Source organism: Papio anubis, chromosome 13, assembly GCF_008728515.1.
Source record: "Papio anubis isolate 15944 chromosome 13, Panubis1.0, whole genome shotgun sequence".
Taxonomy (NCBI): Eukaryota; Metazoa; Chordata; class Mammalia; order Primates; family Cercopithecidae; genus Papio; species Papio anubis.
The window spans coordinates 78,523,964-78,546,501 of record NC_044988.1 but is presented as its reverse complement, the minus strand read 5'-3'; the positions used below and the strand labels follow the sequence as shown (position 1 = coordinate 78,546,501).

The window sequence follows — 22,538 nt, the reverse complement described above, 5'->3', positions numbered from 1 at the left end:
AAAAAAGTTCATGTGCTTTTCCACTCGTTGACCTTTTTGAAAATCTTACACGCAGAGCCAAGTACATAGCTCTAAAGTTCTGTTCCTTATGTACAGAATACCAGGCACAAGTGGGAACCAAGGAGCTTGGGGTCCAAGACCGTGCCTTGGCCCAAGAAGCATCCAGGCTGTTAGGAATAGCTCTCACCGTCAGTTTCAGTCCAGGGGAGTACCATGCAAAGCATCCAAGGGCTGCCATGCAGTGAGGCCCCTGATCGCCGCAGGGATGCTGTGGGAAGTCCTGGGAGGGACTGTGCCACATGGCGCGTCTGCACTGGTTCTCGTTTCATCCTCATGTCACTTGGCGGCAAATGCATGCTATCACCTCCATTCACAGACAGAAAACAAGCTCAGAAAGGTGAAGGGGCTTTGTTGGGGTCATGCTGGTTGTAGGCAGTGGAGCCCAGATTCAAACCTGCTCTCTAACTTGAAGCCTGTGTTCTTGTCTCTTGCTAGTTTGCTAGGAGTGCTGTAACAAAGTACCCCAGACGGTAGCTTAAACAACAGCAATTTATTTTCTCACCATTCTGGAGGCTGGAATCCAAGATCATGGCACGGCAGGGTTGGTTTCCTCTGAAGCCTCTCTCCTTGGCTGGCAGATTCCCCCGCCCCCCGGCTGCCTCTTCTCCCTGTGCCTTCACGTGGTCTTTCCCCTGCGTGTGTGTCCCTGGTGTCTCTGTGTTCCGATCTCCACTTTTTATAATGACACCAATCAGATTGGATTAGGGTCATTCTAACAACTTCATTTCAGCTTAGTTACCTCTTTAAAAGCCCTGTCTCCAAATACAATCACATTCCGAGGAACCAGGGGTTAGGATTTTAACATATTAATTTGGGGTTGGGGGGTGACACAGTTCAGCCCATAACACTCCCCTGTCTCTTAGCCACCATGAGCTCACCTCCCCCTTCCTTACTTTTTTTTTTTTTTTTTTTTGAGATAGGGCCTCGTTCTGTCATCCAGGCTGGAGTGCAGTGGTGTGATCATAGCTTACTGCAGCCTCAAACTCCTGGGCTCAAGCAATCTTCCCACCTCAGACTCCCCAGTGACTGGGGCTACAGATATGTGCCACCATGCCCAGATAATTTTTAAAATTTTGTGTAGAGGTGGAGGTCTGGCTGCGTTGCCTGTGCCAGTCTCGAACTCCTAGGCTCAAGTGATCCTCCCGCCTCCACTTCCCAAAGTACTGGGATTACAGGTGTGAGTCACTGCACCTGGCCTCACCTCGCTCTTCTGTAAACAGGCGTGCTACCTAAAATGAGGCTACCTTCATCCCCAGGCCCGTCCCATGGGTGAACCCAGGCCAAGCCCTGTTAAATTCATTATCATTTCATGTAATCCTTATAACATCCTTGCTAGGTAAGAAATTTACCAGACATCAAACTCAACCTGAGCTGAGTAATAGAGTTAGGACTCGAACTCTCACCTGCTGACTCCCGAGCCAGTGTCTTCAGTGCACTGCATCATAAGGTGTATTATGAGATTCCAGAACTATGATTTCAGGGCTGTGGAAGCTCCATGGCTTACAGGGGAACAGTCACTACAGGACTTGGGAGTTTCAGGAAGCGTTGTGTGCGAGGTAGCATTGACATGCCTTACTTTTTAAATGTTCTCACATTCTTAAGTTGCAAGGATAGGTGGGGGCAGTCATCCACCCAAAGTTAGTCCTTTCTGTTCACGTTTCTTGGCTAGATTTCCTGGGATTTGTTGCATATTTATTTATGTGGAGTTATTTGCTTTCAGAATTGCACAGAGCGGGAATCTGCAATCTGGCTGCAAAAAGTAATTTGGCAATTTATTTTCAGGGCTGCCCTTCTTCCAGCAGCTTGTTTCAGATTCAACCTCTGGCACAGAGACATCCATCATTTTAATTGCATGTTACTGTTTAGTCAGGCGCAAATTTGTTTCATTTTCTTTTTCCTTTCTCGTGTAGTAGTAGGTGGTTGTGGGTTTTTTTCCTGATTTACCATAAAAAAGAAAAAAAAAGAAAAAAATATTTACCTAAACCACTTTTTTTATGGCCAAGGAATTTATAACACTGAGCTTTCTGGGGGTTTCTTTGGTGTTGCATATTTGGTTCTTAACCTTTCAGTAGCAGAAATGCAAGCCTTGCCTTTTCTTTTCCTGTTCAGATAGTGTCAATAATACAGTTGCCTGAACATAGTCCTAAGAAGGAAAACTGAATTGGTCTCAGGGTCAGAAGGTTTGCTTTTAATTCCTGGTTTTGCAGTGACGACCTGGCTGTGTGACCTGCCTCTTAACCTCTCTTTTTCCATCCATAAAACGAAGGACTTGAATGTGCAGATTTCTAGAACTTTCCTACATTCTAGTGCCTGTAATACTGAGCCCTGGCCAGGGTGGCCATCCAAGGATGTCCACTGAGGAGCTTGTCCTGTTCCATATAATGATGTTCTTATTTCTGGGTCATGGATTATGGTGCTTTAGTTCAAAGTCAAAAATCAATCCTGTATCCCTCAGCAATCTTCTAAGGGATAAAAATATTGTTTGCATAAAATTAGCTTGGGGTAGAAAGTTAGCTTTGGTGTTCAAAGCTAAAAGCTTAACTTTCACTGCTGCATATACTTTGTTTCTTGCTGTAAAAGTATGTGGTGTCTGTGAAGTTAGGCACAAAGTCCAGGAGTGCACACCCTTTATAAGGTGCACCAAGCACTGGGGCGCGGGGACAAAATGTGACTCAACGTCCGTAGGTGGGTACTGAGTTGGGTCCCAGGAGTCCTCTGTGTTGTGTTTTGTTTTCACAGTGTGGAAGAGATTAATTGTTAATAGCTTGGAGTAATTTTTTCCGTCTGCATCCTGCAACACTTTCCTCGTCACTGTGGATGTCGGACTGTTCACCCAGTGACCTGGAGTCTCCAAGTCAGGGCTCAGCCCAAACTGTACTGACACCCTCCAATCCCCAACTCCTTTGCACGTTACAATATTTTGTTTTAAGTGTTTATTATGGAGATTTAAAAATATACAAAATATCGAGAAAGTGTGGTGAAACTCTCATGTACACAACACCCGCTTATTATTCTGAAATATTTTAAAGCAAGTCCCTGGCAGCTTATTGTTTAACCTGTTAATACTTAAATATTCATTAATAAATACTTATACACACACACACACACACAGCCACAATATCATTATTCTCCACAAAATGAACAATGATTTTTTTTTGAGGGGGTGAGGACAGGGTCTCTGTTGCCCAGATTGGAATGCAGTGATGTGATCATGGCTCACTGCAGCTTCAAGCTCCTGGTTTCAAGCAATCCTCAGTCTTCCTCCTACCTCAGCCTCCTAAGTAGCTGAGACTACTGGCATGTGGAACTGCACTTGGCTAAATTCTTATTTTTAGTAGAGATCAGATCTCACTGCGTTTCCCAGGCTGGTCTCAAACTCCTGGGCTCAAGCATTCCACCTACCTCTGCCTCCCAAAGTGCTGGGATTATAGGCATGAGCCATCACACCTGGCCTAACAATGATTTCTTTTTTTTTTTCTTTTTTGAGACAGACTCTTACTCTGTCGCCCAGGCTGGAGTGCAGTGGCTCAATCTCGGCTCACTGCAAGCTCCACCTCCCGGATTCACACCATTCTCCTGCCTCAGCCTCCCAAGTAATTTTTTGTATTTTTAGTAGAGATGGGGTTTCATCATGTTGGCCAGGCTGGTCTCCAACTCCCGACCTCAGGTGATCCACCTGCCTCAGCCTCCCAAAGTGCTGGGATTACAGGTGTGAGCCACCGCGCCTGGCCAACAATGATTTCTTACTGTCATCTGATACAAAGTCCTTCATGGATTTAGTGCAGTTGTCTTAAAAACCTTTTTATAGTTGGTTTGTTTAAACCAGAAGCTACTACAGACCACACATTGCATCTAGTAGATATGTCTCTTAAGTTCTTTTTATCTGTACATCCCCTTCTCAACTCTTTTCAATGCTGTTTATTGAGTTCTAATATGGAGTTGGTGATATAGTGCAAGGCAGCCTCAGAGAGTCCAATATCGTTAACATCTTTCTCCTAAATAGAGTTAGTGCCCTTCAAAAAACAGTTTTTAGTTTGTCTTTTTTTTTTTTTTTTTTTTGAGACGGAGTCTTGCTCTGTCACCCAGGCTGGAGTGCAGTGGCCAGATCTCAGCTCACTGCAAGCTCCACCTCCCGGGTTCACGCCATTCTCCTGCCTCAGCCTCCGGAGTAGCTGGGACTACAGGCGCCCGCCACCTCGCCCAGCTAGTTTTTTGTATTTTTTTAGTAGAGACGGGGTTTCACCGTGTTCGCCAGGATGGTCTCGATCTCCTGACCTCGTGATCCGCCCATCTCAGCCTCCCAAAGTGCTGGGATTACAGGCTTGAGCCACCACGCCTGGCCTTTTTTTTTTTTTTTTTTAAAGAATGTGTATGTTTTCCAGCCACGATGGCTCACACCTGTAATCTCAGCACTTTAGGAGGCTGAGGCAGGTGGATCACCTGAGGTCAGGAGTTGGAGACCAGCCTGGCCAACATGATGAAACCCCATCTCTACTAAAAATACAAAAAATTAGCCGGGCATGGCGGCAGGTGCCTGTAATCCCAGCTACTCAGGAGGCTGAGGCAGGAGAATCGCTTGAACCCAAGAGGCAGAGGTTGCAGTGACCTGAGATCGCACCATTGCACTCCAGCCCTGGCAACCAGAATGAAACTCCATCTCAAGGAAAAAAAAAAAGAATGCATATGCTTATTCTGCTTCCTTGTCTTCAAGCAAATGAAACCTAAGTTAACGTCATGGTGTGGGGATGTCCTAAGAAGAAACATTTTTTAAATTATGAAAAACATCGTAAATACAAAATCTTTTATGTACACATACAATACCATGCACACACACTGCACCTGTGTATATATGTGGTTTTCATTCTGGTAATCTTTTGTTGCATAACAAACTCCCCCAATGCTTAGTGCTGTGAAACAACCACATTTATCATGATAGGTTCTGTTGGTCAAGAATTTGAGCAGGGCTCACAGCTGGGAGATTCTTCTGCTCCTCCTTGTGTTGACCAAGGGGTACTCATTTGGAAGGTGGGCTCGTGTGGAGTGTCCAAAATGGCTGCACTCACATGTCTGGTGTCTTGGAAGGGATTGCTGGAAGGCTGAGCTCACCTGGGATGGTTGACTGGCACACCTGCTTGTGGCCTCTTAAACATGGCAGTCTCAGGGTAGTTAGACATTTCACATGGTAGCTGACTCTTCTAGAGCAAGCTTCCCAGGAGAACTGTCACCTAGCCTTGGAAATCACAGAACATCATTAACACCATATTTGATTTGGTTGATGCAGTGCCAGCCTTTTCCAGATTCAGGGGAAAAGGGCAGAGACCCCCTCTCTTGGTGAGAGTGTCAGAGAATTTGCAGCCATGTTTGTAAGCTCCACAGTTTAAAAGAGTAACACTGAAACTGCCACCTTAGGTGTTTGGCCACCTGGTACTTTTAAGTCCCCATGTATTTGCTTGTCTTTTGGTGTAAGACGGAAGACACTGGGATGGGAGGCACCTGCCTTAGAGGTCATTCAGGGTATCTTCTGCCTCCCCATTCCCATTCATGAGGGATTTGAGCAGACTCCACAGGGAAAGAGCACTGTGACAGTTTACATGACTTGCCTTGCCCGATGATAATGGCAACAGTGGGAGACTCCCAGTACAAACTCTAAAAGAAGTTTGTCCAGTGGACCTTTGTGTTAGGGAGGCAGCCTGATATTTTGTTAATGTCCCTGTCAGTAGGGATAGTATAGTAGCCAATGTATCTGCTAGTATTGTGACCAGAAAAAGTGATGGGTGAAACCAAGTCTCAGGGCAGCCAGAATCAAGTAACTTCAGGTATCCTTGGTTTTAGTGAGCGTCTTGAGGAATAAATGGGAAACCCATTCTTAAACTATTGAATCACTAGTGTTAGACATGTTTGGACAGTGCTATAGGTAGACAGGAATTGAGGTCCCTAGCAGATGTTAGGTATTCTATGTTGATTGAAAGAGGGTTCATAGGAACGTGACCAGTGGGGTCACACAGTCCTCATAGCAGCCCTGTGAAGGAGGTGCTGTTAAAGGGAAAAAATGAGCGCTTTGAATCTGCAGAGATCTAAATACAGCATGGCCTAAGGACAGTTTATCGGCTTGGAACAGAGGCTGATCAATAGTTGATCAATAACCCTACACAAAGTCTCGGTGTTTTAAATTGATCTCTCCATGAGTCGAAGCCAGTGCAGCTGTGGTTCTGTGGTGGAACACTTAAGCCTAGAATCTGCCTGTCTGGCCCTCCTACAGCACATTGGAAGCTCCTTGCCCATGGAGTGAGGAGGACCGTGGTCATCCGTGGAACCGATCATCAATGCCTCCTTTCACCAACTCGCACACCAAGATGACAGGCAGTCGCTTTCTTCTAAGATTGTTCTTACTTCCTTGTTGATCAAAATTAAGGACTGTTGTTTTGTTGCTTCCTCTGATTTCTAAGAGATTGTTAGCCAGGCAAGTCAGGAAATTAATAACATGTGCTCTGTTTTACCAGAATTGAGTTTCCAGGAGCCGCCTAGACTGTTGACGTCCCTCCTTACTAGAGTGTCTTGGCTTGTGTGTTAGTTTGTGAGCAAATAATCTGCTTTTCACTGTGCTGCAGCTTTCCTGCCCTTCAGACTAAGTGGGAATTGGGAATTGCCTCCCCACCGTGAGATCTGTTTGTTGGACTGTATGTGGCCTTGTATCCCAACCCTAGCCAAGACCACACGTGGAGTAGGCTTTCAGTATTTAAGTGTTAAATTGGGCTTAAGAAATATTTCTTGTTTGCAACGCATATTGTATGTGCTTGGAGCTAAAGAGGTGAATGAGATGGCTAGAGAGGTAGTGGGATGAGAGAGAAAGAACTCTGTCCTAAAAATCAGGAAGTCTGGGCCCCTATTATAGTTCTGCCACTTACAAGTGGTATGAATTGATGACGTAACTTCCGTGAGGCTCAGTCTCCTCTGCAAAATGGAGTCATGGAACCTTTGTAACATGGAGGCACTCTTCAACTGGGAGGTGAAATTTATAAGCTGGACAGCCTGGCCGTGAGTCCAGTAGACCAGGGACACTTCTGCATGGTCTTTGCATCATTGCTTTCTAGTTTTAAGTCACCAAATCTTGCTGATGGCTGACATGGTATTTCTTACTCGTGATGGAATATAAAGATAACCTATTTGGTAATTTCAGAGATTTGTATTTATGATGTCCAAGAGTAAACAGTTTATATTTGTTTATGACGACTTAGCAGTGTTGGCAATGGGAACTCCTGGGTCACTTAGTGGGGTGTGTGTGTGTGTGAGATATATATATATATATATATATATATATATGGCTAGTTTCCTGCCAAGGCTTATAGAAAATGGCAGATTATTGGGGGGAGGGCAGAGCTGGTAACTAATCATGAAATCAACACTTCCTAGAAATAGCTGAAAAAGGCCTTGAGGTTGGTGCCTTCTGGGAACTGCTGGCTGGGAAGCCAACTGCTGATCCCAGGTGGACCTCTGGAACAGCGATTTAAACTAGGGGTGTTTAAGGACTTGGAAAAGAAGGAATTGATCTCTAGAGATGAACATGGGTTTATGAAAGTCCCCAAACTGGACTAACCTCGATTTTTCTTTCAGCGAAATTACTAAACTTCACATAGCTCTATTTTTATTAAGCATCTGACAAAAAGCACACCATGTTATTCCTGTGGACAAGTGGGAGAAATAGGTTTCGATGAAAGTCATAATAATTCCTTTGTATGGAACACCACAGTGCACAGTGTATGCTCATTTGCTATCTTGCGTTTTCATTATTAGCATGATTTAGCAAGGGTGACAGGGCAGATGAGAGTACTCCAAGACCTGGAGGTGCCTAAGTTCATGGTCATATTGCTAGAGAAGTGGTAGAACTAGTTTCCAACCCACCATTTCTGCCTCACAGAGTCCCAGGGCACAGCCCCATGTGGTACAACTGTGTGCAGTCATGCCTGCGGTTGAAGTTACCATCGGACAGGTGCCATTGGGTACTGTAGAAGAAAAGAAAGATACCCCAGCACCACCAGTCCCCACGTCAGGCCTGCTTAGCAGATTTCCCACGTGTTGTAAAACAGGGATCAATCACTGATAAGTGGAATGACAAACTGAGACTTGTAATGTTTTTAATAGGATAGATCATAGGCCAATTTAAATAGGATGCAATTTAGTTGGAACAAATGCAAAGCCTGCACTTGGGGTTAGAAACCATCATTACAATTATTTTGGTTGTTTTTTTAACCCAGGACTTGTTAGCATTTTGTACATAAAAGGCATAGCATTTTGTTAGCCACAAGGATAGACCACAGTGGGATATGGCTTCCAAAACATCAATGTCTTAGTGTGCATTAGGACAGACGAGGGGTCTGGAAGGGATGACAGGAATAACAGGGTTCTGCATCCAGGTCCTGGCCAGCTACAGAGAATTCCGACAGATTTGGACCAGGCAGATCAGGCTTCTGAAAAGTGAGTTGTTTGAAGACTGTTGTAGGAACTGAGGATTCTCCTTAATCAACATTAGTGTTTATGTTTATTGAGCCTCAGAATGTCAGCTGGCAGAGAAGCAAATCTGAATAGGGCAGGGTGCTGCCAACAAGGAAGCTGAATAATGAAGAATGTTACTTGAAATTGGCCCTGGAGACTGGCTTGCTGCAGGTGGAGAAAGGAATGGGGGTGCGGGAGAAGGGCATCCTAGGCAAAGGAAGGACACAAGCCAAGCCTGAGAGGTGGGGCCTGCGGTGCATGGGGGCGTGGGCCTTGTATTTGAAGAACAACACGCTTCGTAGTTTGACCAGAGCCCAGGGAACATGTAGGGTCCTCGGAGGGATAAAACTTGAATTAGGTTGGGCAGGGTTGGTGGGTGCAGAGTCCCTGACACCAGGCTGAGGAACCTGCAGTTTATTCCCTGGTGGATGTTTTTTGAGCAGAGAAGTGACTGAGACAAGGGCTGTGTTTACGGAAAGAGCATTCTGGCAAACACAGGGAAGATGGGCGTCAGGAGGGGCCCACTGCGGGGTGGGTGTCTTAGTCCTTCTGGGCCACTGTGACCAAATACCTTAGATTGGGTTAATTATAAACAACAGAAACTTTCTTTCCTTTCTTTTCTTTTGTTCCTTTCTTTTTCCTTCTTTTCCTTGTTTTTCTTTTTCTGTTTTCTTTTTTTTGACAAGGTCTTGCTCTGTTACCCAGGCTAGAGTGCAGTGGCATAAACAGCTCACTGCAGCCTCAACCTCCTGGGCTCCAGTGATTCTCCCACCTCAGCCTCTTGAGTAGTTGGGATTACAGGCACATACCACCACACCCGCTAATTTTTTTTATTGTCTGTAGAGATGGGGTTTCCCTGTCTTGCCCAGGTTGGTCAGGAACTCCTGGACTCGAGCAATCCTCTTGCCGTGGCCTCCCAAAGTGTTGGCATTATAGATGTGAGCCACCATGCCTGGCCCAGAAACTTTTTCTTACAGTTCTAGGGCCTGGATATCCGAGATCAAGGAGCCGGCAGATTCAGTGGCTGGTGAGGTACTCGTTTCTAGCACCCTGTTGCTGCATCCTCACGCAGCAGCAGGGGCAAGGCTGCTGGCTTCAATGTCTTTTATAAAGGTGCTAGTCCCATTCCTGAGGGCAGACCCCTAGTGATGGGGCCTGAAGGCCCCACTTCTTCATACCATCACACTGGATATTAGTTTTCAATGTTTGAATGTGGAGGGACGCCATTATTCAAACTGTAGCATGGGACCACTTGGGGGTCCTGTTGCTGTAGTCCAGGTACAAAGTCACATGACTTGAGCTGTGATGGAGATGGCCTTCCCAAAGCTGGCGACAGAAAGACTTACCAGCCAGGATTGGTGGCTCACACCTGTAATCCCAGCACTTTGGGAGGCTGAGGTAGAAAGATCACTTAAGCCCAGGAGTTTAAGATCAGCCTAGGCAACATAGTAGGACCCCATAGTAGAGTGCACCTGTGGTCTCAGCTACTTGGGAGGCTGAGGTGGGAGGACTGCTCAAGCCCAGGAGGTCAAGGCTGCTGTTAGCCGTGATGGCACCACTGTACTCCACCCTGGGTAACAGAACAAGACCCTGTCTCAAAAAAGAAAGACACGCCCATCTGATGGATGTGGGGCAGGTAGATAGAGGAGAGCCACGTTTACCCTCAAGGAGATGGTTCCTGAGATCACTTTGCCTGCATAGGCACCGTGCTTTTGCAATTCAGTTCACAAGTAGGATGTATACATCCGATTGGCATGCTCACGTACAGCTTATTTCCTCCTTTCAAACTTGCCTGGGATGCCTGGCATCTTATGCTATTGAGACTAATGAGATTTGAATGGGTTGGCGTCTATCTTCTTTGTTCTTCCAGGACCAGATCTGACCTGTTAATATTGCAGTTGGGTCAGGTGGCAGTCAGACCATTGTCAGCAGCATCTTATCTAAGAAGGTCAGGATAGTTCATTTATTCTGGGGGGCGGTTAAGACATCAACTGTCCAGCAGTCTCCCTTATCAGGAGCACAGCTAGGAACCAGTGAATAAGCAAAATAAGAATCTCAGGCTGGCCAGCAAAGATATCCCAATGTCCATCCCTTCTCCTGCTGGCTGCCTGCCCATCCCAGTCTTACACTGGCAACTGTGTACTCTTATTTTACACGTGATTTTAATGAGCTGGGTTATTTTTAGCTCATGTCATCAGAAGGAGCTGCTGCATAGACTGACTCAAAACCACCAGTTGCTGGTCTTTGTGAAAAGTTAATGTGTTGGCAGAAAAACTAGAAAACATCAATGCAAGAACTCAAAGGTAGGAGCTCTCTGGAGGCTGCTGTGTTTGGGAACAGCTCACCATACAAGTCTGGAAGGAGTTGGAGCATTATTGCATTTCAGAATGGGGATCCCAACTTAGCTGTTACATTCAGTACATTCTGCTTAAGAAGGCAGGGAGGGAAGTGGCGTTGCTATCTCTGGGTTTGAGTCTCAACCCTGTTTTGGATGAGTTGGCCCCTCGAGAAGTACTTGTTCAGAGAGAACTTCCTTTAGTTCCTATAGGGCTTCCCATAGTGAGGGAGTAACGTGAGTTGCGTCCGCAACACCCAGAGTGGTGGTTGGGACTTGATGAGCAATTAGCAAATATTTGTTAAATAAGTGGATGAATTCATCACAGAGAGGGAAACCTGGGTAACGATAAGGCAACAAGAAATGGCTTTCCAGGCTTGTCACAGTAACCCACCTTCTGTTATAACCACTAGACAGCGCGTCGCATAATGGCAACAAAATTATGCTTAGGTAAACAGCCTTGGCAGTGCACACGGTTCCCTCAGTGCTTGTTCATGGAATACTTAATTTGAAAAGATTTTAATGAGTGTATCCTCTTTTTTAGGCCTGCTGCTGGTAGAGCATCACCAGTCTGTTGTCAGTGTTGTAGCATGGCTCATCCAAAACATCTCTTTCTTGGCCCCAGACCTTACCCCGCTCCCGCTGCTATCCATCCTTCCATTCACATCCATCCATCCATCCATCCATCCATCCATCCATCCACCCACCCACCCACCCACCCCTGCATAAAATAGTCATTTATGGAGCTCCTGCTGTGTGCCAGCTAGGCACTGTGCTTTGGGGATAGAGGGACTAGAGATGTGGGTACTCAGATGAACACAGCTGGTCCCTGTCCTCAGGGAGTGAGTGCTCTCAGTCAGAAGTAGGATTCTGACACAGGAGCACAGGTAGCTGCAGTACAGTGTGATGAGTGTGTATATACTTAAGGCACACACCTGCTTACAGGAATGCCGAGGAGGGAGCATTTACTTCTCCGGGGGCGGGAGTAGAGTTGAGGAGGCTCCTGAAAGACGGAATGTTTGGGCTAAGCCTGAGATGGCAGTTTGTGGAATTGTAGGAGTTGCCCCAGGTGAGGTGTCCAGGCTGGCAGTGCAGGCAAAGTAAGTTACCTGGAGCTTTCTTAGTTTTGAGAGGGCACACTGCAGGCTGGGAGGAGTGAGAGATGGTGGTTTCAAGGGCAGTGACCTCAGTCACCTTGTCTTCATTCTACCTGGTAACCCACTGGGATCCCCTGTTTGGAGGACCCCTCCATTCCAGCCCTCATAATTCAACCAGATTATTCTTGAAGCTGGAAAGGGCTATTAGGAATTCTCTCTTCCAGCAGAAGGTAGCAAACAAAGAACATACTTAGGGGACATAGGGGGGGGGCAATTACAGATATATAAAAAAGGCATCAGAGTTGTTAAGATGGTACCTATCCCCCAGCCCCTGCTGTCTTCCACCCCGGAGGCAGCTCAGTGAGCGTCTGGCATGGCAGGAGGGACCTGCCACCCCTCGAAAGATCCCTTCCCCAACCTCCACCTCGAGCCCCTTCTGCACTAAGAGCCATTTTAGAAACATCAGAAAAGTGAGATTTGGAATGACCTAGACAGAAACTTAGGCTAACCCTCTTCATTTTACATAAGTAGAACTGTGATGGTCAGTTAATACTCTGTGAGTGATGGGATGGTCAGCCCGGAACCAAAACAGAGAGACCCAGGTGGGGAACAGGTTGGATTTGGGGCCATTTGAGTTTTGGTGGCCCTGTGTATTCAGGGCACCATGGCAGATTTGCTGCTGCAGGGTAAGTCTGGGTTGGCAATATGGATTTGGGGAAATTGTGAATTGCTTAAGGGTTGCAGTTGGTGGTGCATCTGGGACTAGAGCACAGGTTTCTTACTTCCTCCTGGCCCAATTTTTCTGCCACATCCTGCTTCTAAAAGTGTTTCTTAACTAGTTCTGTCCCACTAGCAGATTCTCTAATGAAGCACTGGAGCCATGATAATAGGTATTGTGTAGAGCCAGTAGCGATGGATAGTAATAGGGAAAAAAATACCCAAAGGTTAGGTTGTTAAGGTCAAGAAGGAAAAGTACCAGAATGGTGATTTTTAAGAAATTGTATTTGGTCTCTGACAACTGCCAGAAGATCACTGTTCAGACCTGGGGAGAAGCCAGGCGCCGGGGCTCACGCCTCCAATCCCAGTGCTTTGGGAGGCCGAGGTGGATCACTTTTAAGACCAGCGTGGGCAACATAGCAAGACCCCGCCTCTACAAAATATTTTAAAATTAGCCCATGTGCTGGGGTATGCCCGTAATCCAAGCTACTGGGGAGGCTGAGGCAGGGGGATCCTTTGAGCCCAGCAGTTCAAGGCTACAGTGAACTATGATCCTGCCACTGCACTCCAGCCTGGGCAACAGAGCAAGACCCTGTCTAAAACAAAAAAAAAACTTGGGAACAGAGCCACCCGCGGTTTCTCTGTGCTCCGTCCTAATGTAGATGGTTTCCAATTTACAGTGGTTCAACTAAGGATTCTGTGGCTTTATGATGGTGTGAAAGTAATAATGCACTCAGTGAAAACCATACTTTGGGTACCTATGCAACCATTCTGTTTTTCACTTTCAGTACGTTATTCAATAAATTATGTGAGATATTCAATACTTTATTACACAGTAGGCTTTGCATTCAGTGATTTTTGCTGAGCACATTTAAGGTAGGCTGGGTTAAGCTGTGATGTTCAATAGGTTAGATGTATTAAGTGCATTTTTTCTTTTCTTTTCTTTCTTTCTTTCTTTTTTTTTTTTTTTTTGTGAGTCAAGGTCGCTGTGTCACCCAAGCTGGAGTACAGTGGTACAATGCAGCTTATTGCAACCTCAAACTTCAAGTTGAAGACCCTTCTGCCTCAGCCTCCTGAGTAGCTAGGACTACAGATACATGCCACCATGCCCAACTAATTTTTTTGTTGTTGTTTTTACTTTTTTGTAGAGATGGAGTCTTGCTTTGTTGCCCAGGCTGATCTCGAACTCCTGGCCTCAAGCAATCCTCCAGCCTCAGCCTCCCGAAGTACTGAAATTACAGGCATGTGCCACCGTGCCTGGCCTTAAGTGCATTTACAACTTATAATAGGTTTATTGAGATGTAATCCCATCATAAGGAGCATCTGTACAACTATTTTCATTTTAGCAAGTTTCTTGTTTTTATCAAGCAGTCTATGTACATAACACATATGTATTTTTATTTAGTTGTAATCACAGCTTGCTTATTCCTTTAAAGTCTGTTTACCTAACATTGTCGTTAACATTTTCCTTGTTTTTTATCTCATATTCATAATTGTCTTTTATAATGGCTGAGCAGTATTCTGGAGTGTTGATGTGTCATAGTTCTGCGTCCCTGTGGTGGAGAGATGAGGCCGTCTCATCCCCCCAGCCTCCTTTCTCCAGTTGCACATCCTGCCTTCTGCTTCTGTTGACCTGTTGCCTTTGGCGGAGTATATCGAGGAAGGAGAGAGCCTGAAGGCTGTAATCCCATGGTGCAGTTTTCATTTTTTGTTTTTACTTTGTGTTATTGCTGTTGTGTGTGTCACACAAATACAGCTGCACAAAGAAAACAAAGGTACCTAGTTTACTGGGTTACGAGAAGGCAGACATCCTGGTACCACTACACAGTCAGGGGAGAACCCTGCCCACCGCCCAGAAACCCTTAGTGTAACCTTGCCACAAGATCAACAATTACCTGACTTTATTGTGGCCATTTCCTTGTTCTTCTCTAGTTTTATCACCCAAGTGTGCATCCTTATACATCGCAGTTTCATTTAGCCTTTAAGAAAAACATGTCTTAGCTGGGCGTGGTGGCTCACGCCTGTAATCCCAGCACTTTGGGAGGCCGAGGCGGGCCGATCACGAGGTCAGGAGTTCGAGATCATCCTGGCTAACACGGTGAAACCCCGTCTCTATTAAAAATACAAAAAATTAGCCAGGTGTGGTGGGCGCCTGTAGTCCCAGCTACTCCTGAGGCTGAGGCAGGAGAATGGCGTGAACGTGGGAGGCGGAGCTTGCAGTGAGCCTAGATCGCGTCACTGCACTCCAGCCCCTCCAGCCTGGGCGACAGAGCAAGGCTCCATCTCAAAAAAAATAAAAAGAAAAACGTCTTTTACATCTCTTTTAATCTGTAGATATCCCCTCTATCTCCTCTCTTTCCTAAAGAAATGGGATCATTTGGCTGGGTGCAGTGGCTCACGCCTCTAATCCCAGCACTTCGGGAAGCCAAGGTGGGCAGATCACTTGAGGTCAGGAGTTTGAGACCAGCCTGGCCAACATGGTGAAACCCCACCTCTACTAAAAATACAAAAATTAGCCGGGCTTGGTGGCGCATGCCTGTAATCCCAGCCACTCGGGAGACTGAGGCTGGAGAATCACTTGAATCCAGGAGGCAGAAGTTGCAATGAGTCAAGATTGCACCACTGCACTCCAGCCTGGGCGACAAGAGCGAAACTCCATTTCAAAAAAAAAAAAGAAATGAGATCATTTGTCCTGAGTGGTTCTCACAGGCCAAATCTTGCAGAGAGAGAGGTTGGGGAGCAAGGTTACATCTTAGGTGATGGGGTGTTCTTATCAGGAGGTACGTAATGTCTGGTTGTCTCCTGTTGTGATGTTAGTAGCCACTGATGTTCAGTGCTTAGAGCCTACCACCCATTAGGGGTTGCAAAGTAATGATATTGCAGTTCTGTTATTTCTTCTTCATTTATTTGTTGAAATACTTCAATAAAGAAAAACTCCACCGACCTACTGTTTTTAAAAGCTTTATTTAGATTCACATGTCATACAGTTTGCCTATCTAAAGTGTACAATCCAGCAGCTCTTAGTATATTCACAGAGTTGTGCAGCTGTCACCACAACCAATTTTAGAACATTTCATTTAAATCCCCCTTCCCCCTCACAAATAACCGTACTCCCCTTAGCTCTCATCCCCCAAACCCCTCTGCCCGAAGCACCCACTTATCTAATTTCTGGCTCTATAGATTTCCCTACTTTGGAGGTTTCTTATAAACAGATCATCTGATGTGTGGTGGCTCTTGGTATCTTCTTTCACTCAGCATAATGTTTTCTAGGCCCGTCCATGTGGAAGTGCGTATCAGCACTGCATTCTTTTTTACGGCCAAGTGATATTCCATTGTACAGTTATACTGCGTTTTGTTGAGCCATTCATCAATTGATAGATATTTGGGTTGTTTCTACCTTTGAATATGATAAATAATACTGCTGTGAGCATTTGTTACAAGTTTTTACATGAACATATGTTTTCATTTCTCTTACCTAGAAGTAGAATTGCTAGGTCATGTGGTAACGAACTCTATGTTTAGCCATTTGTGGAACTGCCAGGCTGTTTTCCAAAGCGGCTGCACAGTTTTACATTCCCGTCAGCAGTATATGAGGGTTTCTACTTCTCCAGCATTTGTTATGATCTGTCTTTTTATTTATTTATTTATGAGACAGAGTCTCGCTTTGTCGCGCAGGCTGAGTGCAGTGGCACAACCTCGGCTCACTGCAACCTTCACCTCCCCAGTTCAAGTGATTCTCCCACCTCAGCCTCCTGAATAGCTGGGATTACAGGTGCCCATCACCACACCCTGCTAATTTTTGTATTTTTAGTAGAGATGGGATTTCACCATGTTGGCCAGGCTGGTCTTGAACTCATGATCTCAAGTGATGCGCCCGCCTCAGACTCCCAAATTGTTGGGATTACAGGCATGAGCCACTGTGCCCAGCCTTTTTAGTTATAGCCATCCTAGTGAGTGTGACGTAGTATTTGATTGTAATTTTGATGTGCATTTACCTAATGACGTGATACTGAGCATCTTTTCATGTGTTTATTGACCATTTGTATGTTTGGGGGGAACTAGCTATATATAACCTCTGCCCATTTTTAAATTGGATATTTGTGTTTTTATTATTGAGTTGTAATAGTTCTTTATATATTCTAGATCAAAAGTCTAGATTTGCAAACGTGTTCTCCCATCTGGGTTGTCTGCGCTTTCTTCACATCTCGATGTCCTTTGAAGCAAAAAAAAAAAAAAAAGTCTCACATTTTGATGACGTCCAGTTTATTTTTTCTTTTGTTGCTTGTGCTTTTAGTGTCATAGCTAAGAAATCATTGTCTAATTCAAAGTCATGAGGCTTTATGCCTATGTTTTATTCCGAGAGTTTTATAGTTTTAGCTCTTACATTTAGGTCTTTGATGCACTTTGAATTAATTTTTGCATATGCTGCCGTCTACTCTTAGGTTACCCAGTGCTGCAGTTAAAGGAAGAGTCAGTGCTGGATTCTTTCCCTTTCTTTACCAGTTTCCATAATAAGGAGTTGCCACTGGAGTCATCGTATGGAGCTGGGTTTATTATTTTTCTTTGTGATTATGACACTTAGATTTAAACATATTTGTGTTCGGATCCATTGACAATGATGTCGTTTTATCTGAGAAGCATGTCTGCTCTGCTTGGGTGACTTTTAGGAAGCCTTTTCATTTGTCAAAGACTTTAGTACTCTTGCAATGGTTTCTCATTTGAACTCTCTCTCAGTTTTCCCAAGGAGAGGTGGGGAGAGCAGGTATCCTGAGGCCCATTTTACAGGGTCAGGAATAGAAGTGTTAGGAGGAGTGACTTGTACGAAGTCAAGTGGCAGATGCAGGACTTGACCCCTTGTTTCTCTGACTGCTTTCTTGTGCTCATGCCCCATGTGTATACCACATAGGGCATGCCACATTAAAACCTTGGCATGAACCTGGAATTTGAGTTTGAGTCTTGGTTCATGACCTGTGGCCTCCAGCAGGTCTTTGGGTGTCCCTGAGAATTGGTTACCTACTTTGTGAAATCGGAAGGCTGGAAGAGCCGATTTCAGAGGATGAGCTTTCTTTCCTAAGTAAGGTTGCCTGCACTGAGAAACAGCCCAGCTTTCACTATGCTAGAGTAAGGCCCTGTTATACCCTTCTTCAAGCATGTCTGATTTTGGCAAAGCTTATCTTCCCATGTAGGTATTCATCCAAAAAGTATTCTTTTTGTAAAAAGAGACTAGCAGAAGTTAACAGGGTTGTCTAGATTCTTAACTTTATGCTATTATGTGGCATTTGAGTTTCTTTAATCATGAGTTTGTATTACACTTATAATCAAACTAATTACTAATTTAAAAATTTGTGTGTGCTGACATGTATGCAGTTTACAAAGAAAAGTGGAGTTTTTTTTAACCTTTTTTTTCTTATCTAGCTGTCTCACCCTAAGTTTTTTCATCTTCCCAATTGTCTTTCAGAAACATGCCAAAGGCCAGGATTTGTTTGATCAGATTGTGTATCACTTGGACCTTGTGGAAACAGATTACTTTGGCCTCCAGTTCCTCGATTCTGCCCAGGTTGCGGTAAGTTATTGCTTTGATTCATTTCAGAACAGATTGGCTTTTCATTGCTAATTGCACATCCACAGTTGCTAGAAATGGGTAGAGAAAAACAGGAGTAAAACTGTGATACTGTGCCAGTAACAGGCATTGGGATGGTGGTTGTGGTGCCCAAGTGCCATGCGTCACAATGCCTGTAGGATGCCTCACCCTTGAGGTGGCCAGTAACCAGGAGAGGATGTGAATGGGATGAATTAGGGATGCATTGTAAGCACATTTCTAGAAAAGGTAGAAAGAAGAAACATCATTATAGAAGTTCTTTTAGGCTGGGGGCAGTGTCTCATGCCTGTAATCCCAGCACTTTGGGAGACTGAGGCAGGTGGATTGCTTGAGTCCAGGAGTTCAAAACCAGCCTGGGCAACATGGCAAAACCTCATCTCAACAAAGAATACAAAAATTAGCCAGGCATGGTGGTGTGTGCCTGTAGTCCCAGCTACTAGGGAGGCTGAGGTAGGAGGATCGATTGAACCTGGATGGTCAAGGCTGCAGTGAGCTCAATCAATCCTGCCACCTCAGCCTCCCTAGTGGCTGTATTCCAGCCTGGGTGACAGAGTAAGACCCTGTCTCCAAAAAAAGAAAAGGAAAAAGAGAAGAAAGAAACTCTTTTAATGGTGCTGCTTTTGTTTTTAACCAGCAGAAGAAGCTGCGCCACCATCTTCTTGCAGAGTCTGCCTAGGTGGAGAGCAGGTGCTGTGAATGGAGCTGAATGCCAGCCAGGCTTAGTGGGGTTGGGGGTGGATGGGGTCAGAGCTGGTCTTGGTGTTGCCGGCAACCATCTTGCAGGTTCCAGGAGGCTGTGTTAGGTCAGCTCTTTACTTGCTTTGCCTGAGACAGAACTGTTCACAGTGGAGATGTTAGAATGAGTGAACTCCACACAGCTCAGACCCACTCTTTTTAAAAGCAGGAATGACTTCATAGTTCCCCTTCCCAGCAAAATCTAGCTTGGGGTTTCAAAGATAATTTATTCGACAATCTAAATCTATTTATGGAGTGCCCATTATGCACTGGGCCCTGTGCTGAGTGTTGCGGATAAAGCAGTGCACATAGATATGTCATATGCCAGATGGTAATAGGAGTCAAGAAAAATAAAGGCGAGGAAGGGGTAGCCGGGGGGAAGGGGAAGCACTATTTTAGACAGTGTATTGAAGGCTGGGTTCCCTGGTCAGGATGTTTAAGCTGGAGACCTGGAGCTCCTCATAATGGTTAAGGCTGTCTACTGGAAGATACTTACCAGATACTTCCTGATTGTATCTGGAAGTTGTCAGGTGAGATGTGACATTTGTAAGGTGAAGATGTACAAAATTGGTGCCTGGGAATTAGGTCTACTGGAGAATGTTTGTGAGATGCTGAGTCCTTAGGTGACAGATTGGAATCTGGATGGGAATGCATCCTGGCTACAGTGCCTCTGGGGTGGACACTCCCACTGGGTGTCCCTGTGCAGACGTGTCCCTCAACCTCAGCCACTTCTTCTGCATCTTCAGGACTTCCTGTTATGCCACCCCACCCCACCCCCAAACTGTGTCCTCCTCAAACTGTGTCCTCCTCGAACCCTCCTGGTTCCTTCTCACTTCTCAGCCAGAGACTCTCACTCCGCCGACCCGGCCCGGGAGAAGAGCAGAACAGCTTTTCCCTTTCCACCTCTCAGTCCAGTTCTGCTTCCTATGAAGTTGGGCCGACCAGTGTCCTACCCTCTGACCTCATGACTGTCCTTCGCATCCCTCGAGGACTTTGGTGTCTCAGATTTTCTCTTCCTCTGGGTAGCCTTAGGAATGAAGTTACTGGCCCTCCTGTATATTCTGGGCACTGTTTCCTGTCATTTAGGCTTCATTCGAGCAGATTGACAAGACCCACATAGATTCCCATGGGTCCTGTCACCACCCGCACTCCAGGATCTAGAATTCTGCCAGTCCCCATTCCAGGATAACTTCCCTTGATTCCTTCCATTTTCCCAGTTCCTCTCCCTCTGGGCTTGGCCCACAGTGGTCTCCTTCTGCCCTTTCTTCCCTCCCAGCCTCCTCCTGCGCTGGCCTTCCTCCCAGTCCGAGCCAGGCCTAGGGCACCTCACCTGTGTCCTCACTTGGCCTTTGATTCTCCTGCCCCTGTGACTGTCCCCTGGCCTCCCCTTGACGCGCAGGCCCATCTGTTTCCTCTGCGGCTTGTCCCAGCCTGCCAGGCGTTGCTGGAGAGAGCTACAGTCTGTGCCTTCTGGCATCAGCACCGATCACAGGTTCAGCAGAGTCCAAGCCCCCGAGCTGCTCCCTGAGCCTCAGTGGCCCCAGATTGACTCTTGGCCACCCGACAGGTCCATGTCTGGATCTGAGCACCGACCTTTAGTCCTGTCCCCACGGAGACTTTGTTCCAGCAGTTGCCTCACCTGCTGAGAAGATTGCGGTTGTTCAGCTAAAACTCCTTGAATTTTCTTCCCCTGCACCTCCAATTCTGTCCATCTTTTTTTTTTTTTTTTTTTTTTTGGCCTTACGTGAAGGGAGCATGCCTACTTCTCCATCAACTCTCTACACCTGCAGCGGCAGTCCTATTTCCACTTGCTTCCTGAATGCCACATTTAGAGTTCTGTCTGTCCCCAGCATCCTCCACCTGTTTCCAGCATCTGCCACTCTCCAGCCCTCTTCTTCCCTGGAACTCTTCTTGATTCTGCCTTCTCCTGTGTGTCTTAAAGCATGTGGTATTTTTGGCTTCAGAATATCTATGGCCCTGGACTAGAAGTCAGACTGGACCTCGTTCCTGGCTCTGCCTCTGACTCATTTGGTAGGCTTTAGATAGGCTGCCTTGCTCCTCTGGCCTCTGTTTCCTCATCTGTAAAATGGGGTACTTGGACCTGTTCTCCAAGAAAAGTTACAATTCTGATGTTCAGTCATTCTGAGTCTAAAGGGGAGGTTGGCATGTCTGCTCCAAATGCCTTCTCTAGTTAGAAAGGAGAAGGTATATTTCATTTCTGCCATTAGAACCTATGCCTGTTGCCTTGGCAGCATGTCCTCATCCCCAGTGACCCCTCATTAGCCACTCAGATTCCCAGAAAGCCAAGTCTGTGACTCCATTATGAAGGCCTTTGCCATGAGCCTCTGCTGACTTGGCTGGCAGGCTTTCCCGCCTGCCAGTGCCCTGTCACGGTGCAGCAGGAGGGGTGTTCACAGCGGGATACAGGCGGCTTTCCCAGGCCAGACACCTGCAGATGCTCAGGCTCTCAGGCCTTTCCAGCATCCAACTCTACGAATGTGAGGCAAAAGCAGGTCGGAGGGCAGGGGTCCTCATCTGCCTCCGGCTCTGAGAATGCAAGAACTGTGTGGCAGCAGCAGCTCCCAGGACCCTGTAGTCATTCCCGTCATTGCTTTCTGAGCTGGACTCCTTACAGGCTGGGTCTGATGATGCCTGCCCTTACCTCTGTGCCTTTGCCTGTGCTGTTCTCCTTCTGCTGTTTCTCACCTGTTTAAACTAAAGCCATCCTTCAAGACCATCTCAGATGACCCCCCCTCACCCTTCAGGAAGCGTGTCCTCAACTCCCAAAGTGTTTTTTCTTCTATGCGAATCTTATTTTGCCTTCTGTGGCCATTTGACTGTTTGGCCTTGGGTTTGTTAAGTGAGTGTGTGTGTGTATATATATGTGTGTATGTGTGTGTATATGTATGTATATATACACACACATTTATGTGTGTGTATATATATAGATTATATATATATAAAACTTTAAAATTAGATCCTAAGACTTAGGACCTCCTCCTCTTAACTTGGTGATTCTTGGGGACAAGGCACATAATCTAGAACCTTTTTTAGCCCCAGAAAGAACCTGAGGAGAGGCATTTGTTAAATCTTTCTAGATCTTTCTTTTACCATCTTCTAGATGGTGAAACCAAAGCCCTTAGACCTTGGCAAGTCACTTAGTGAATAGCACAGCTTGGACTCAAATTCAAGTTTTGCCATTTCAAGTCTATGTGCTCTTTCTAGTACACCGTACTCTTGGGCCTCAGTTTCCTAGCTGTAAAGTGGAGGTAGCGTAATAACATCTATTTCATGGGGAATTTGAGGAGCTCAGAGAATTAATGGAGGAGAAAAATTTTTGTAACCGGGACATGGGTATGGGTCTCCTCTTTGTAGCTGGGCAGTGTGAGGGGGACCAGAAGTCGTCACTGCCTCCGGGGTGAGCCTGCTAAAAAGGTACCGTTAGTTGATCGGAACCCGTAAGGCCCGCATTGCCTGTGGGAGAAGCCGTAGCCAATTTAAACAA

General features: G+C 45.9%; 1 protein-coding gene across 1 annotated transcript in view; it reads left to right on the top strand.

Moving 5' to 3' along the window:
* EPB41L4B (erythrocyte membrane protein band 4.1 like 4B) overlaps nt 1-22,538 on the top strand; it is a 150,394-nt gene that overhangs the window by 23,271 nt on the left and 104,585 nt on the right. Inside the window, 1 exon segment of the mRNA XM_021927289.2 lies at nt 18,158-18,262. Within this exon segment, the coding sequence (XP_021782981.2) occupies nt 18,158-18,262 (105 nt within the window).